Here is a 19,527-nt window from a genome sequence, read left to right as displayed (position 1 = left end):
GTAATCAGTAACACAAACAGAAACAATTCAATGTAATACATCATATTTGATTTTTCCTGCAAATCTAACTTTGCTTAAAAAATAGAAAAACATATTTTAGACTTAACAGATTACTGATGATGGTTAAATTAGCCCTAACACCGTAAAATTTTAAAGTATATCGTGTCAGACTAAGGAGATCGCATATAAGTGACACATGCCCTTATCTCGTGTGAGTCTTTTTGTGAAAGCGCTTCTTTCCAGATCCGCGTGTTCGCTACGCCTGATAAGCGTAGCCAGGCGGAGTACGCGCTCAAAGTCATGAAGAAGTCCATGGAGCGGTTCCAGCAGCTCTTCAACGTGCCTTTTCCGCTCCCAAAGAACGGTACGAACACAATACGCTTTCAACAACAACAATTTCACAGAACCTCACAATATTCGTAATTAACATACACTCAAAAGTAACCATGTATATTATAATTATATGTTCAAGTCGATCCCAGATATGAATGCAACTCCGAGCTTCTTGTCCAGAGCCATTGAGCATTGGGTACTGGTGTCTCTCTCTTTAAAATATGAATGCCTACATTTTAGTAAGGAAAGGCCAAGGACGCCGAAGACAAATATCTTTTTTCGGCGTAAGCTGTATTAAGCCAGCTTTTCACCCTGACTTGACCTTTGTAAGTGTCCAATAATACTCAAATAAAATTTCCCGCGGCTAGGTACGAATGAATACACTTCATTTATTCCATTGGCTGATTTGAGTATAACACCAGAACATTGGAAACATATCCGCGTCTTTGTAACACTGTTTTACTGCATGAAACAATTTTATCTCTAATGAAAAGGCTCAATAGATAGAACAGTTTTACAATCAGTTTTCGACATAAATACAGTTTGTGCGTTCACCTTTTATTTTCAGAGAATTAACAGCGCAAAAGCGTTTATACTAAAGGCTATGTTGTCATATTTAGTACTTACTTGCATTGCAATAAACCCGCGAGGTTTCGGGTCATTACGCGGCCATTTGTTAAAAGTCAGAGTTTATATACAGTTCATCACCGGAGTTCGCAGAAGGGGTTGCGATCATTGTGTTACACCGGTCTTACTGACAATAACGTAGTGACTGTAATGCATTGCATTCCAATCCGCAAGGTATCAAGGTCAGTTTGCGGTCAGTTGCAGAAATCTTTATATAAACGCCGTCTCGTAAACTTTGTGCACTTGAAGTCTGTTTTGATCAGAGAGATACTAAATAAAGATATTCGGCGATATTATTGTGGTATGTCAATCATCGATTTTTAATATGGTTTCAACATTTGCATGATAAGGACCAATTTTGATAAAATTAATTAGAAATATTTATCCATTTGGACCAGTTTATTAAGCATGAGCACAATAATTCACTATACTATAATTATGCAATTAAATAAGATTCGAGTATTGCCGGCTGACCTATATGCACTCGTTTATTTTCATGTTTCTTGTGTTTTTCTATTCTGTAAATATAGATATCTGAGTAATAATATCACATAAAGCAAAATAAGCCACGAAATCTGGCGCAACACCCCGTAATTGATTTGCTTATGATGTAGCTAAGAACTGCGCAGAAAAAAGGCATCCGCTACTTTTTATCTCATAGAGATAACTTTTGATCGTTCATAAACATCGACCACAATCAACGCCGTATATCTTTTTTAAAGATATTTCTTGTTTTATCTCCGCAGACATTGTATCGATGCCTAACTCAGTATCATAGACAAGGGGCACTAGGCTTAGTAACTCACTATTATTAACCCATTTATGCCTAGCGTCTAGAAAAAAAGGCCTTGTCAAACAGCACAGACCCTAATGAGACGCCGCATGATGCGGCGTCTCATCGGGGTCTGTGCTGTTTGCTTAAAGGAATTTCTGTAAGAAATATTCTAAAAACAGAAAGAAATATACCAGACATCCCTAATTTTCGAAATGAATTGATCCAATTTAGAAGGATGGGAGAGTCCACTAGGCATAAATGGGTTAAATTGTTTAAAGTGTATCGCTTTCCATTAAAAATATACTATTATCAAACACAAATCATGAACTGTTACAGACATGATAGCGATCCCTAACTTCGTGTCTGGAGCCATGGAGCATTGGGGGTTGATCACGTACCGAGAGGTGAATATGTTATATGACGAGAAGGAAGCGTCCGCAGCCAACAAACAGAGGGTCGCCGTAGTGGTCGCACATGAAATCGCGCATATGGTACGTGAATGTATGAAAATATGAAGAATTGTTTAAAGATAAATGATACTTTTTTACTAAGCGAGTCGGTGAACAGTGAGTTTGCGAAATCAGTGTTGGTCACCATCGTCGAAACACACTACATATATTCCGTAAACACAAAATTATGAGAACATTGTTACTATATAGACTGGCATTCTCTTTAAAAGTGGTTTAGGAACATAGTTACTATAGACTGGTTTGTCTTTCAGTGGTTTGGGAAAATAGTGTCTATTTACTGGTATCTCGCTCAGAGGTTTTGAAACATAGTGATGCTGAACTTGTTACGCTTTCAGTGATTTGGAAACATAGTGACTATTTACTGGTTCCTCTTTAAATGGTTTGGGAACAAAATGACTATGGACTGGATTATCTTTTAGTGGTTTGGAAACAAAGTGACTCTATACGGGTTCCTCTTTCAGTGGTTCGGTAACGTAGTGACTATAGACTTTTTTTCCAATTATTTAGGAACAAAGTGAATATGGACTGCTTCCCCTTTCAGTGGTTGAGGAACAAAGTGACTATAGATTAGTTCTTTTAGTGGTTTGGGAAGAAGTGACTACGGACAGCTTCCTCTTTCAGTGGTTTAGGAACAAAGTGACAATAGACTTTCTCTTTTAGTGGTTTGGAAACAAGTGACTATGGACTGCTTCCTCTTTCAGTGGTTTAGGAACAAAGTGACTCTATACGGGTTCCAGTTACAGTAGTTTAGCAACAAAGTGACTATGGACTCGTATCTTTTTCAGTGGTTTGGAAACATAGTCACTATGGACTGGTGGGATGATCTGTGGCTGAACGAGGGCTTTGCAAGCTTTGTGGAATACCTCGGGGTCGATGTCACAGAACCGGAGTGGGAAATGGTAATGTTACTGAGTTTCCTGACATACAGACGCCTTTCTAGACATACTCAAAAGATAATCAAAATAATTTTTTTTAAACGGGTTGATAGTATTAAATCGCGTCTCTTTTAAATGCAGTGCGTGTAATTATTACATTCTTTGAACCGCGGCTTGATAAGACGTTTTAAGAAAGGTCAAAACTAAAATTTATTTTTAACTACCTAGCGTATGCAATGGACAATTAGTATAATTTGCTTGCATTGTCTGTGCTAAAGGTTACGCTAACTGTAACTGTAACTGCGCAATTGTTTTAGGCTTAAGAGGAAACAATGACTGTAACAAGCCATTTTTATAATCCATTTTAATGAATTTTCATATGTGTTCCGACTTGCCATGTCAATCCCCTTGGTGTTTATTTTGGGGTTTCTAGTCCATCAGCGCTCGAGGCTGCAATATGTGGGAACTTGACTTAGTAACACTGTATCATTCTTCCGCAATTAAAGATGGATCAGATGATAGTCGATGACGTCAAGCCTGTGATGGTGACGGACGCCGGCGTTAACTCGCACCCTATCGTCGTAGACGTCAGTCATCCCGATCAGATCAACGAGGTCTTTGACGCCATCTCGTATAGCAAGGTAGGCAGTACTTTTTTGTGGTAGAAACACTTTTTTTTAAAAGTTATTTGTGTTTTCTTGTCGATGATAAGGCACTCTATTTTGTAAATATATGACAGTTATTTGATGTATTGATTTCTGGTGCAATTTCAACTTGTTCATTATTTTTATAGTGACTTGATAATGATAACGATGATGATGATGATGATGATGTTGATGATGATGATGATGATGATGATGATGATGATGATGATGATGGTGATGATGATGAGGAGGAGGAGGAGAAGGTGGAGGAGGAGGAGGAGGAGGAGGAGGAGGAGGAGGAGGAGGAGGAAGAGGATGTTGGTGATGATGATACGTAATGTAATACTTGTTTCTCCATCTGGCTCAGTGGAAGCGTAACTTTGCTTATATTTGAACGGATTCTCTTTTCAGGGCGCGGCTATTCTTCGTATGCTGCAGGAGGTACTGGGCAGTGAGCGGTTCTTCCGGGCCATCTCGGACTATCTGGTCAAGTACAAGTGGGCCACGGCCACCACTGACGACCTGTGGGCGGAAATGGGACAGGTCGGTGTGTATTGTTGGAAGACCGTTTCAATAACCTCTCATAAGTAATCGCCATTTGCGATTCTCAATTTAACAAAAATCGATGCAACTGATAAACAGATCGTTACTCACGAGGGTTTATAAAAAAATGTGTCCTGCATTTCCAACTACTAACAGCGGTAACTTATAGTATCGGTCTACAGTTACAACTTCGTTATGACAAATATCCGTCTACATGGTCTAGATCTTTAAGAATTGTTTATCTATTAATTTACTGCACATTAGTAAAATCTACGGACAGGAGTTGTCATGCATAGTTTGTTGATTTTATATTTTCACTTTCAGCAGGCGTTTGATCTCTGATTTTTTTTTGCTCATAAACCTCACATTTGGTATCATGTATACATACTAGTATTCCTTTGCTCCACGATTCCGTGTCATAAGATTCATCAAATTTTAGTACTTTTCGAGTTATGCCAGTTTCCAGATTGCGGATAGACCAAGGAACAGGCGTACGGACGACACAGCTTTATAGAGAATAACGGGTTACTGCCCGATCTTTTTGAAACATATCAGGCATGACTTCGAATAATTTAACGGCGAGGCTTGCCAAGCCGTCAATTTATTCGTGCCGAGCCTGATATATTACAAAAAGATCAGGCAGTAACATGTTTTTCTGTTTATCATACCTCTTCGTCCCCGATTTTAAAGACATAATGAAGAAATCGCTTAAAAGCTGCAGTTTTAACGGGAAAGAAAATGACTTTTGCTGTTTGACGTGTTAAAGTGATATTATGGGCATTTTTCACTGTCGAATCGAGCTGAAAATAATTAGCAGGTCAATAAAATTAGTTAAAATGTGGTGACTGACCAATTATCTACAACTCATCTTGTTACCTGTTGTTTATAAAAAAAATAAAAATATATATTATATTCGATATTTTACATGACTCACCCAGTCCTCTAAGCCAAAATGATCCATAAAAATGTGTCTTTGAGTCGTATGAACGAATCTGCATGACAACTACATTTAGACTCACATCGTACATCGAATCATTTCTGTCGTCAGTTGTCAAAACGAAAGTACGGTTGATATTCAAATGGATTATATTTCTCTTTCCGAGATATTGTTTTAGTATGTTGATGCTGCATTAACAAAAATAAGAGTATATGAAGTGAAAACACCATAAAATAAACAACGGTTGCGATAGACACCTATATACTGTTAGATGCCCATCATATCACTTTAATAATGACGTCATGAGCACGCGCGCTTCCTATGTGTAAAAACAGATTTTTGCTGTTTGTGGTGCATGTTGTGTTTAAAATATATTATATCTTGGCATATCAAATTGCTTGTTTTGTTGAATCTGATCTGATTTTACTAAAATTGATTACTTTATAGTTTATTCCGAGTTATATGAATATCCTCCACACATGACTGATATAAGAACTTCCTGTTAGCCATGTTATAAATTTTGTATCAGGCAACGTTATATCAGGCAGATATCAATGCGGTGGACTGATAAAGATCCCTTTGGTGAAATTCTTGTAGGGGACTATTACCTCTAGAGATATTAAATACGTGTATCGCTTGATTTTACATATATTCAGGTGTATTATTACAGATTTGTTCAGAACAAGTAATATCTTAGTCCGTCTTTATTTAATTTGTTAACGTGATTGCTCGCGAAAAATATGCAGAAAACATATAAATCTCAAGTATTTTTGCGATTCCTACATTGAACTTCCTGTCCTGTCAACACAAAAGCTCACCATATTTACAAAAACTTACCAGACGTACACTTCAGGTTAATGATGGCTATACCGTAAAAGACGTCATGGATACGTGGACGTTACAAATGGGACTTCCTTTTGTCAACCTGACCTTCAGTCCCATCCCGGGGGGTCAGGGCTCGGTTGTCACTGCAACTCAGCACCGTTTCCTCGCTGACCGCACTCTTGCTTCTAATGAATCCGAGTCAAAATTCCGGTAAGCGTTTCGATTATTTTAAAGATATCTTTACGGGACCTGTTTGTTGGTTATGCATATACATGTAATATTCGGCAATTAAACCAAATCTGTTTCCTGTTATTGCACTTAAACCGTTACATCACTTTAATGGACCGGTTCGAAGGTTAATGAAATTACATTTTTTGACGGAATAATAAAAAACATTATTGTTTCTGTACTAGCCTTTAGCTGGCAAGTGGCGGTGCTTATATATCTCAAGTAATTAAGGCATCTTATGCCATGCCTAAACATGCAAACGTTTGGTAACAAGTCCCATGAAGAACATTAAAGCGGTCACAATAAACCCCCATGTATGGGTATACTAATCTTTTCTTTTGTCGAATAAAAATATTATGTTCTGTTTTTTGTTGAAAATAAGAATAAGGTGTAGTTACCAATATCTTCTTAATGATAAGTTAACAATTTAACAACCATTTATTTTGTTAAAGACATGGTGCTCTATTGTTCATGGTAAACTGCATTTCACTGATACATTGTTCGCGCTCTTGACGAAGAGGAGTGGCATTGAACGTTACGAAAAAACACAGTTTGCAACAGCAGATTTAAATATGTTTAGACGTAAATGAGTTGTTTGATACTTAGTCGATAAATAATTGGGTATACATCGTATTAAATATATTTATTTTAAATAAATGTCATGATAAGATATTATACTATAGTCGGCAGACGATCTGGTTTTCCAAGAGACAAGCGCAAATATTGACTTTTATGGACTTTTAATGCAATATCGTTATTGTTAACACCAAAATCAATATAATTCAATGTGTATATTGGCGGTTTCAATATGATATTTTTTAGGTGTGCATCAATGTATACCGATGGGCATAATTCCAAAAGTATGAAGTAATTATCCCCTGTAATAAATCGCAATGCATTTTTAAACGATATTGCACAGCTAGTCAAATAACATTTTACTAACAAGTAATACGATTGTGCATGGTGTTCTCAGCTACCGATGGTACATTCATCTCGACTTCATGGAGGGAACTATGAAAAAGGCCAAATGGATCACAAAGGACGTTACTTCCGGTACGAACATGAAATGTTAAAAAAAAGTAATGTGCAAAGTACGGGGTCACTCGGTTGACTAGTAAAGCCACCTCTTTTGATTGACCTAAACTAATCAAATTACCATTTCAATCGTACCTGATATTTTGGTTCCATAGCTGTTACAACTGTTGAATCATTTCCTTCATCCGTTTTAAATATCTCATTACTGTTGTCATATAATTTTATTTATTCGAGGCATTAGTTTGTAAATGACAATTTGTATTAACCATCTTAAAAAAGAGTAAAGAAAGCCAACGTCATTTAAAATATATCCAAACCTTATCTCACCTATCTGCCAATGTTCATATATAATTAGACCTTAACTCATCAATTAGATTATAAAGTCACAATAGTTTAATTTTCCTATCAAACATGTATTACTTTACCGCAATAATGTTTCCGGAAGTTACGTTTAACCTGACAACCGGAAGTTACGTCAAGTTCAACGTGAATGACACGGGTTTCTACCGCGTGAACTACCCGAATGACGTTTGGCTTACCTTTGCCGGCAACCTTGATCAAAACGGTCCGAATGCGGTAGGATCAGTTTCGCATTTTTAACTTGTCAATCAATAGCGAATAAATCCCGTTAAGGGGTGGCTGTTCTGATAGTGCCTGCATCCTTGATGATCAAAGAGGAGAGGTTCAAAATTTCAAAATAATATGCCACAGGGTCTAAGAACCATTGTTAAAGCTACATTGGGATATGGGCCCTGTCCAACAAGCACAAAGGCTATCAACATTAAATAAAATATAGCGTTTACGTCTTTAGCAGCTGTGTAATGCTTTTTTGTTATGCTCCTCTGATACTAGTGTGTACTCTAATTTTCGATCTCTGACAATATGTATAGTTCCCTTTACACTATGTTTATAAGATCGTTCATTTAATGCATGATCTAAATAAGCAAATCAAAATACTAAACCGTGATATACTTCGTGAAAGTAAACCGCAAAGAAGGCTTACGAAAAAAGTAAACAAGTTATAAATAATAATATTTGTATTGGTTTTAAGCTTTGTGTAACATAATCAAACTGTCTAGCCAACGTTAATGAATAAGTTTCTGTCTTGAGTAGGACTACATTCGAAGCCGACTGTGAGATTAAACACGATTTTTTTTCAGTTTAACAACAATGTGTGTTCTTAAATCGTAGTTCGCTTTGAATATTAATATATATAAATTCACTTAATTGTATTATTAGTTGAATCTCAATTATTTAATGTTATACGTTCGTAAATATCCACTATAAATTAAACACCGTCGTCACAGGTACCATTTCCGGCCGATAGGACCGGCCTAATTGATGACGCGTTTAACCTTGCGCGTGGCGGGTACCTAAACTATGACGTCGCCCTTTCAATGATGTCATACTTGAACAAGGAATTCCACCACCTCCCCTGGGACTCCGCCTATGAGGGCATCACGTACATCAAACACATGTTCGCGAACAGTCCACACTTTGATCTACTCAGGGTAACTAAATTAAACACACTATAATAGCGGTCAGTGCCTAATGTTAATTGGTTTGCCTTTACTTAATATACATTATGCCGGTCACTGACAACCGTTTTATTTGTATTAGACGTAGGGGGACGGGCTTACAAATAATGTTATAATTTTATTAACAATGTCCGAACACACAATTAGCCGAGTTTGCTAATATAATCCGCGATCCAAAAATAAGTGATTAAGTTCTTTACCAAATGTACTTACTTGCCAATTATTTATTTATGTATTTTATAAAGCTGTGTAGCTTATAAAAAATAGCGTAATCGGAATGTAGATTTGGTGACCGTCTTGAAATCAAGGGGTCTCATGGACACTCATGGTCACTCATTTTGAACTGTCTTTCCTATGACACAACGGGTTGTTTTCCTTAATTGATGTCGATCAATTGATAGATCGTGTTGTTTTAGTTGTTTTTCATTTACGCATAACACCAAACCGCGTAAAATTAAGTGATTAAATTGTATCTGGTGTATTGTGATTGTGTTCCGTGCTGACATGTCTCAGTTGAGACTTAATCTTATAAACGACCCATATTAATAAAATTAATTTGGAAGAAAATATTTTTTCAAAATCATTTTCAAAAATCCTGTGATACAAATGATAAAACTTAGAAAACAGGTTTAGTAAAGCCTACCAGTAATCGTGCGCGCTAAGAGCAGTGTAATGCGAAAATGGGCCATATGCCATAAGTTGCGAGCTCACCTCCAAGCGAGCCTGCGCAGTTTGGTAAAAGAGTAACCTTGTCCGCGTTGAAGTCGAGCATGGGTTTGTGGCCTCATTAGCAGACATAGTAGCGCCCTACTAGTCTTCGCTGATGCACATGCTTTGTTGGAGCTACGCTGGCCGTATATGATATAAGGTCCATTTTCGCTTGACGAGTCACCTATGTAAGCCGTCAAGCGCTCTTTATTGATTGCCTGTCTGAGCAAAAACCAGATGAATAGTTGTGGATGTGACATCATTTCCTTACTCCGTTTCAAAACTCATCTTATTTAATAAATGTTCGTTTGTCGTCTTCTGTTTCAGCGTTACGTTGTCATGAAGACAAGCCCCGTGTTGAATCGTATTGGCTGGGAGGGAGCGACGTCATCACACTTGGACAAGTCTGTTCCATTGTCTCTTTGTTTTGCTATTGCAACTTGTCCTGTTTTTATAGTTTATCTTAACACAAATATCATATTTTTAAGCTTTTGTAATCGTCTTTTGTCAGTCTTTTTTAGTGGACAGTATATATGTACATTATGAAATGGTTTCGGTATGTCGAAAAAAGATTTTCAGAACGTTGAAGAAAAAACGCTTTTTTTACTAATCTTTAATAACTTGCTAAGAATATGTGTTCTAATTACACGGTTTTGTATTTTGTAAAACGTGGCAGACAGAGGGCGGATTGGTTTTCCTTATGTGGTTAAAGTGAAACATTGAGAACCCTCTAGAAATCACATGTTACCAATCATCATAAAACTTGCCCAGAGACTTAACCCATTTAAGCCTAATGGACTCTCCCATCCTTCTTAATTGGATCAATTTATTTCCAAAATTAGGGATGTCAATTATATTTATTTCTATATTTAGAATATTTCTTACAGAAATTCCTTTAAGAAAACAGCGTAGACCCCGATGAGACGCCGCATCATGCGGCGTCTATTCTGGGTCTACGCTGTTTGCAAAGGCCCTTTTTTCTAGACGCTAGGCATAAATGGGTTAAGATATGTTGACTGAGTTCAACATGATTTCAGACCGTTGAAAAGCATTGCCGCGAGGAGATGCAACACTTTTCCTTATTTGGCTAAAGTGAAACCTTGTGACCCTCTAGATTTAAGCCTTATAATCATAAAACCTTGATACATTGGCCTTTTAAGCGACTACGTTAGTACACACAAAACATGAGTTCGCGGCCAAGCTCCGGACCTTTCATCCGAATGTTCCCCGAGCAAAGTTTGTTGTATCAGTTACCCGCACACAAAGCATCAGTGCTGTACTGGACGCAGAAGCAAACATTTCAACCCTGCGTTTATCTTTATAACACGATATAATACATATACATAAGTCGATATTTCGAAAAAAAACAAACACGTTATTTATCTTTTTCAAGTTTAATTAATTGTACTATTATTTTTTTTGTGTTGGAATCTTACTCAACTGTCAATACATTAATTTATAAAACAACTACCTTTCCAAACGCATCTGCAAAGTTTGATACGAATGAAAAGATATAGAGCTATGTGAAATACAAAATGTAGCTGTTCCTTTGTATATCAGGCTGTTGAGATCCAACATCATAGAGCTAGCGTGCGAGTTCGGGGACACACTATGCATGGACAACGCAACCTCCAAATTCCGCTCTTGGCTGGACAATGGAACTGTGTACGTATATAAGGAATATCGTGTCACATGATTCTATATTGACCGTCCTGTTAGCTCAGTGATTGGAACACGCGCGTCTCATCTCGGCGACCCGGGTTCTATTCCCACTCTTAGGGCATGTGATCCTGGTTCCTGGCCACCATAACGGACGGGTGGGGGTTATATCGTGTACTCCCCCGCCGAGTTAAAGAACACATCATTAATCAGTAAAAAGATGTATCGTAAAATAAATTTAAGAGACATGGGGCACACTCCATGTTTTCACATAATGAATCCTCATGCGTGTAAGAACCTCATAAATTACACGCTCGCACATTGATTAGATCTACCGGTAGCTAGGTTTGTCGATAAATGGGTAATTATGACGAGATAAACTCATTTGATTGGCGAAAACAAATTAATCATAACGTTCACTAATCTTTGGTCAGTTTTTTAGTCCTCCGAGAATTCGAGAGTCCTATTCTAAAAGCATCTTTTATTGACCTCAACGTATTAAAAAGGTACCAGTTAACTTTTTGTTAAACCATCGGTTCTGATTATAAGTTTATGGTACAGATCTTAGGTTACTGACGAATTCATCTACTACGCTTTTCATCGAGGGGCGGTAAACCAACAAATATTTATCATAAACAATCAAGAGTTGTCTCCACTATTCCATATACAACCATCCATCGAACGCCATTTGTTAATTCTATGACAAGCGTTTTCAAAGTAAGTCCGAGATGTTTTGTTTCCACGAATCAGAAAAACTGTGAGTTATTTATTGAGTGATGAACAATTATAAATCATAAATTATTACTAAGGTGCAAAGAGATGCAGTGTCATTTAATTCACAGACCATATTTTTTAAATGTGTGAAAAAAGAATCTCATTCTTCACATACGTGTTCATTGAATCTTTTCCTTAATATTTTCTTCACTTTTTATGTGACAAATTTATGATCTATTCCATTTTCGGTTTGCGATTTAGGCATATTTGTGTTATTGACACCTTGTTGGCGTCTCATTTGTGAAAATTATTATTTGTTAGCAATAACATGAACATTCGATGCAATTATAATGCAGAAGCGTATGTTAGCATGAAAATTAAAATATTTTTTTCACACCTTATATATCTTCAAGCGTCTCGCCGGATATTCGGACGTACGTGTACAAGTACGGGATGTACGGTGGCGGCTCTCAGTCGGACTGGGACCGGATGTGGAGGCGATACGAGACCAATGATGTACCGCAGGAACGCGTCAAACTGCTCTATGGCATGGCGCATGCGCGGGAAGTCTGGCTGCTCAACAGGTGAAGCTTTTGGTTTACAACTTATTATACTATAATATGTTTGTTATTTTATTAGAAGTGGACATTTTTTAGTATGAAGTATTTAGTATCTAACGAGATTTAGTCCAAATCGTTTTTGGCACAAAAATGGGATTCAATGTGTTTTAATGGGACTTGGTTAATGACTGGCAATTTTTTTCTCAAAAATACATTTATTTCAGAAAGAATTTATTCACTATTTTATACATGAAAAAATACACTCTTGACTAAGAAAATTGTTAAAAGACATCGTTAATTTGAGTACGTGCTCTGAGAAAAATGGGCTTAATGCATATGCGTAAAGTGTCATCCCAGATAAGCCTGTGCAGTCCGCACAGGCTAATCAGGGACGACACTTTCCGCCTAAAATTTATTTTCGGTAAGCAGGGACTTCTTTGAAACTACAAATACCATAAAAGCGGAAAGTGTCGTCCCTGATTAGCCTGTGCGGACTGCACAAGCTTGTATGGGACGACACTTTACGCACATGCATTAAGCCCAGTTTTCTCAGAACGCGGCTCAATTGTCAGGAAAATCATCAAACAAAATCAATAACATCGCTTTATATTAAGTTAGTTGGAAAATACGCGTTTTACCACGATAGTGTTTATATGCGTGATAAGTTATTAGGAAATAATTGAAACATTTATACTGTCTCATACTTATCTATGGAAAATTAACTACAAAATTAATAATAATAATAATACTACAATATAGAAATATAATAATAATGATAATAAAAAAAAGGCCATAATAGTAATTGAATATCCGTTAATATGCCTTAGTGTAAATAAAATGTGTCGTTTTTAGGTACCTCGAGTACAGCAAACACGAATCGTTGATACTGTCTCAGGACTTTTTCACTGTCGTCACGTACGTCGCCGGCAATCCCGTCGGCAATAACGTGGCCTGGACGTGGGTGCGCGCGAACTGGGAATACCTTGTGGACAGGTGAGGACGTTTTCTTAAGAACGTCTCGCAGTGAATTCAGATTGTTTGGAACACATTGATTAATGTTTACATGTGTATGACCTCCAGTAAGTTGACCCATTTTGCGTGTTTTATGTACGTGTGTACCGGTATACATTATTGACAAACGGTCAATTATCCCTAAAAGAACAATGTTTACTTATTAATTTCATTATAATACAGACAAGATGAAAGTTGAAATGTGAATCTTACCGGAAATAGTTTTGTTATGCCGTTACTATTGATACGAGAAAACAATTTAACTGTGGAATACTGATAAGTTTTTTCGGGAAATTAGGAAACCTGAGCCGTGCACGATTCTTCTGTTCTTTAAAAGGAAAATGGCTAAACATTAAATACAAACAAGAAATATCTTTAAAAAAAGATATACGGCGTAAATAGTTTAATGAATGAGATCAAGGATAGCGAATGTCTTTTTCTGTGCAGTTCTTAGCTGCATCACACGCAGTACGGGATGTTACGCGGAGTTTTCGCGGCTTATTTTACATTATAACATAATAATAAACCTATAGATACAAAACAAAAAACCAAAAGAAGAATGGAAGTGAAATTTAAACATATGAGTCAACCGGCCACACGAGAAGTATCCGTATTTATAGGCGCGTTCTTCGAACAAACCTGTTTAAGAGGTTTGTCGGGCATTGCTATTTGATTCGATTTTTAACAGTATCGAGAATCATCGTGCTCATGCTTAAAGTGATATTATGGGCATTTTGCACTGTTGAATTGAACTGAAAAGAACTGAAAAGAATTAACAGGTCAAAATAGTTAGTTAAAATGTGGTTACTGATCAATTATCTGCAACTCACCTTGCTACCAGTTGTTTATAAAAATAAAAATTATATTCGATATTCTTACGTGACCCACCCAGTCCTGTAAGCCGAAATGATCCGTAAAACAATATTGTGTCTTTGTGTCGTATGAACAAATCTGCACTAAAACTAAATTTAGGTTCAACTCGTAAACGCCTGATCAGTTGTCAAACGAAAGTACGGTTGATATTCAAATGCATTATTTTTCTCTTTCTGGTATATTGTTTTAGTATGTTGATGCTGCATTAATTAATATAAGTGTATATGAAGTAGAAACATCAAAAATAATCAACGGTTGCGATAGACACCTATAAACTGTTACATGCTCATAATATCACTTTAGTACATTAGGCAATATGGTGGAATAATTATTGTTAAATTTATCAAAAATAATATTTATCATTGTATTGTTGAAAACACATTAAGAATCTATTATTGACATACCATAATTATATTGCTGAATATCTTCATTTAACATATTTCTGGTCTAAAGAAAATTCGAGGTCACCTAGTTCACGGATAGCGTCTTTATTATATAACGATTATTTTACTGGCCGCGAACTCCGGTGATGACCTGTATATAAACTCTGAATGTCCGCGAATTGACCCGAAAACTCGCGGGTTGAAATGCAATGCTTTAAAGTGAGGCCTCGCTTCCGCTGCTCTTTATACTTTTACATGTTAACATGTTGACAGGAATATGGAAGTAAGTACTAAATATGAGAACATAGCCTTTTAAGTATAAACGCTTTTGCGCTGGTAATACTCTGAAAATAAAAGGTGCACGCACAAACTGTATTGATGTCGAGAATTGAGTGTAAAACTGTTCTATCTATTAAGCCTTTTCATTAGAGATAAAATTGTTTCATACAGTAAAACAGTGTTACAAAGACGCGGATATGTTTCCAATGTTCTGGTGGTATACTCAAATCAGCCAATGGAATAAATGAAGTGTATTCATTCGTACCTAGCCGCGGGAAATTTTATTTGAATTTTATTGGACACTTACAAAGGTCAGGCTAAGGTGAAAAGCTGGCTTAATACAGCTTACGCCGAAAAACACGAAAATGATTCATTAGTTCGCTGTCATACTGTTCACGTTCGTCTACTTAGGTTTACCACGGGGTCAAGATCACTGGGTAGACTGGTTCCAAGCATTGTCAGTAATTTCAACACACGCTTCAAGTTACAGGAGGTGAGTGTCGCCCCTTTTTTCTTAATCTTTCTTGTTCTTGTTCTTGTTCTTGTTCTTGTTCTTCTTCTTCTTCTTCTTCTTCTTATTCTTCATCTTCTTCTTCTTCTCCTTCTTCTTCTTAATCGACGCATCATTTTGAGCCCGGAGTCAACGCTGAGTATTGCGGTCGTCTGTATAGCCTCCACCTGCCCGTGGGGCGTCTCAAACAGGCTCACAGGTTCGATCCATACACTTTCCCTTCCACGGGGCGCTTGGAAAACGGCACATGGTGAAATCTCATGCGCTTATGGTGGGTAGCACCTATAATCATATTACACCGTCTTCTGATGTACAATAATATTACAAGTCACTATGCAACAAACAATGTATGAAATCCGAACATAAACATTATATATTGAACTACGCGAATATTTACCTGCCATCATGACGTCATTATGATGTGCACATTAAATAATTTCAAGGTGCTGTTTTCCGACCGTTTCATATGGAAACGGAATGCACGCTGTGAAATATGGAATTCTGATCAGGTCTTCTGTATTCGAGGTCAAAACTATACAAGTATTTCAGTTTGATTATCTATAAATACATGTATGATGAAGGGAATTATATTTATATTTACTCACCCTGTTTCACGCCTAACATGGTCAAAAAGAAGCCAATTTTACAAATAGCACGGTTGCTGCCTTCAGGTTAAAGAATTCTTCGCCAAGTACCCGGATGGTGGTGCCGGGTCACGTGGTCGCGAGCAAGCGCTGGAGAGCATCCTGCGTAATATTGACTGGATGGATCGAAATGCCGACCGTGTCGCCGACTGGTTGCGAAAGAAGGTCTACATGAAAATCATTTAAAACAAACTAACAAGCAATTTTATACCTCAACCTCCCACCCATGTTTGTGGCCTATACCATCTTTAATAATTTGACGGCAGAAGTTTTAAATATAAAATAACGTTTTGTTTTGAAAGGTTGAACAATTAGAATGTCTTAACATTTGAAGATTTTTTTCCTCTGGGTTGATATGGGTTGTGGATTGAAGACTGATTTTCAGATTGCATTGTGTTTGTCTATAACGATGCCAGAAATTATTCAGATTGTTAATTTTGTTTTATTCTTTTTTATACTGGTTTTTGTTTTGCTCTCTAAGCATATTACTTCAATTGAGCTATATTGTGGTCTGTCTATGTCCGGGGTCAGGAGTATCGTGTGTCGTTTGATGGCATGTGTGCCTAAAATTATTTTATTAATTCATTTTTTTTAAACCTTTCTCATCACATTTTAGCTCGTAACCATTCTCGAGGACACATGTTTTGCTCAATCTTAAACGAATCTTGTTAAAAATGTTTATCTTGAAATAGTTAAGCTTTGTCCGAATCTAGGTCAAGTGGGGTCAAAACTAGTTTTAGAAAATTCCACTTAAGAAAAAAATGTATGATCTGAGTAACATACATTTTACCACTATGTCACTAGTACAAATCTAAGAAAAACCTTGTTTTAAATCTAGACGCCATCTGTATAACTCAATCGCGAAGAAACTTATCAGAATGTTTATTTTTAACACGAATTAGGTCAAGTTGGAATATTGGTAAAGTGCGGTTGAAACTAAGTCATCGTAGAATATTGAGAAAAAAATCAGAACAATAAATCTTTATTTATATTATTTCTTACCTAAATTTAGTTCATCTTTGGCTTTATTGGTCGAGCCTGCATGTGACTAGTTAGGAAACCAATGTTTGTCAAGTAAGCGATAAAAGGCCTTAATGGTGCACTTGGTATAATGCGTGTTTTAAGAAATCAAATTTTGCATTTTTTATATTTTAATCAGAGTGCGTGACATACAACTGATCGTACTACACACTGCGAATAAATGGGTGAACATAATCTCTTATGGGTTTTAAATTTGAAAAGTATATTAAAGAGTATTTAATAGCGTTGTAAACCGCGTTACTATTGGCAAGTATGGCAATAATTGTTTTTTGAAAATGCTGATCAAGATTTACTTTGTCACCTGAAGTCGGGTTTTTACATTAATACATTTAGTTCTGGTCAATAACATCTGCCCAACATAAAGGTAGATGTGATCGTTAAAGTTGTTCCTATGTACAGTCGTTAATTTCCCGTAAATGTATTGATTTTAACTATAAGAAATCTTCCAAAACGTTGCATCATCATTTCTATATATATAGTATATATTTTGCAAAAATGAAAAAATAACCTTTAATACGCGAAAACGTTTGTGGCAGATGCGATGTAGTCAGCTTTATGCGTTACTATCGCGAATTGAATAAGTATTTGTTAGTCTTGTTGTTTCGTTTGTTGTTCCAGTACATGCATACGTAATCGAATATGTTTCATAAATACTTGACGCAAATAAAATGGTTATGTTATAAAATATTATGTAGAGAAGATGATTATATTAATATTTTACGAAGCCGTGTATTTTCTAAATGAAAATGTGCTATGGAAACGTAAAAGTGTATATCTGGATTTCCGAATACCGGATGGATATCCGATTTCTGCAACAATTTGTGTAACTATTAATTGGAATGTTCTTTAGCTTTCGTTATGTTTTACTTTTTCCAAACAAATAATCATGACGTTAACATCAGTTTGTTTCTGATTTGAACATGACACGAGCGTTTCTGGGCTTCAGTTCTCACGCCCTTGTGTGTACATTTGATATATGTAGTCGAAAAACACACGGTGAACACACAATAAATCCGTAGCCTTAGGTATAATTTTGTCATCATGATTATACACAAAGCAATCAGTTGTTACAGAATGACATAGACATTATTAAAAATAACTGTATATACCAGCTGCCAGTATTTACCGTAGAACTTAACTTAATAGAAATTTCTTGGACAATGTAAGGAACAAATAAATTGCTCGAGTTGAGTGTGTGTTATTTTGTTTCTGCCTTCACGGAAGAGTACTTTCCTTTATCCATTCTGTGTCAATAAAAGTATCGTTTATCTGTATTGTCTTATATTTTAAACTGTTATCGTATATAGTTTATGGTGTAAAATACCATCCAAAATGCATCGATGACATTTCAAGAGGCATTTTTTATTACGGGGGAGCATGTCCCGGGACCCCCTAGAAATGGTTCGTGTACTTAGTTTAGGTCAAGGCACGCCCTTAAATAAGAAATTATATCAGGTAAACATAATATTTCAAATTCTATACTGAATTTTTTTTTGATAATGGACAAATTTATATATTTTGAACAAGCATTAATTTTGACTTGAATAAACGTTCAGTTGTTGTTTTTTTTTTTGCTTTAATCATACACTTACTGCCTTCATACAGCCGTTTCGGGAAGTTTGTCATACAAACAAAAATACAAGGTATTGCAATAGAAAACACGTTTTATCCGAGTGAATATTAGGGAACGCGCTATCAGAAGATAGGCTACATAACAATGATTCAGTTGTATATGGGATTTAATATAAATTCTATGACATCACTCTTGGGTTAACTCCACAAAAGAGAACTCATTATATTCTGCTTGGATTCAACAAATCGGCCGTTCCTCTAATCTATTTCTATATTTTCATGTTGACAAATCACAAATCGATGTTTTGCTACGTTCTATAATTGATAAAAGACCGAGCAAATGAATTTTAAAAGATGCCATTTCATTGAGATTAATTTGCATGAAACACTTTGGATTTCATTGGGATTTACTTTCGTGTAAAAATTCATTCGATCTATTCCCTTTTTTGTGGAGATAAGCCGTCGATTGACAACGACGAGTTCAAAACGTGATTTGAGGCCGTTATGTTGGTATCACGTACAATAAGTTTTGAAGAGTTTTTTTATCAACGACATCGATTATTGTTTAACTATAACAATCGCATGTACAAATGACAGTCCCAACCGAATCTGTTGTACATGGGATATGGGACAGCTAATGTATCTAAATGGGCAAAAGACATTCATCTCGGTCTTGTTTGATATTCACATGAACGGCAGCTTCGACTTACATAATTCAAAATGAATTCACTTCGCCAAACAG

The 19,527-nt window shown here is 36.3% G+C and overlaps 2 protein-coding genes across 2 annotated transcripts in view; both read left to right on the top strand.

Moving 5' to 3' along the window:
- Nucleotides 1–18,485, top strand: part of LOC127865745 (glutamyl aminopeptidase-like) — a 26,661-nt gene extending 8,176 nt beyond the window's left edge. The window contains exons 4-18 of the mRNA XM_052405687.1: nt 244–364; nt 2,072–2,226; nt 2,991–3,104; nt 3,587–3,721; nt 4,136–4,267; nt 6,058–6,239; nt 7,231–7,310; nt 7,738–7,868; nt 8,600–8,803; nt 9,866–9,942; nt 11,099–11,203; nt 12,325–12,495; nt 13,324–13,464; nt 15,429–15,510; nt 16,200–18,485. Of these exons, the coding sequence (XP_052261647.1) occupies nt 244–364; nt 2,072–2,226; nt 2,991–3,104; nt 3,587–3,721; nt 4,136–4,267; nt 6,058–6,239; nt 7,231–7,310; nt 7,738–7,868; nt 8,600–8,803; nt 9,866–9,942; nt 11,099–11,203; nt 12,325–12,495; nt 13,324–13,464; nt 15,429–15,510; nt 16,200–16,358 (1,989 nt within the window). The 3' untranslated portion in view covers nt 16,359–18,485. The remainder of the gene's footprint in view (nt 1–243; nt 365–2,071; nt 2,227–2,990; nt 3,105–3,586; nt 3,722–4,135; nt 4,268–6,057; nt 6,240–7,230; nt 7,311–7,737; nt 7,869–8,599; nt 8,804–9,865; nt 9,943–11,098; nt 11,204–12,324; nt 12,496–13,323; nt 13,465–15,428; nt 15,511–16,199) is intronic.
- The window catches only part of LOC127865748 (ankyrin repeat domain-containing protein 40-like), a 176,449-nt gene that overhangs the window by 19,773 nt on the left and 137,149 nt on the right, over nt 1–19,527 (top strand). The window lies entirely within an intron of this gene.

This window comes from Dreissena polymorpha, chromosome 2, assembly GCF_020536995.1.
Source record: "Dreissena polymorpha isolate Duluth1 chromosome 2, UMN_Dpol_1.0, whole genome shotgun sequence".
In the NCBI taxonomy this organism is placed as follows: domain Eukaryota; kingdom Metazoa; phylum Mollusca; class Bivalvia; order Myida; family Dreissenidae; genus Dreissena; species Dreissena polymorpha.
This window is presented reverse-complemented; position numbering and strand designations above follow the sequence as displayed.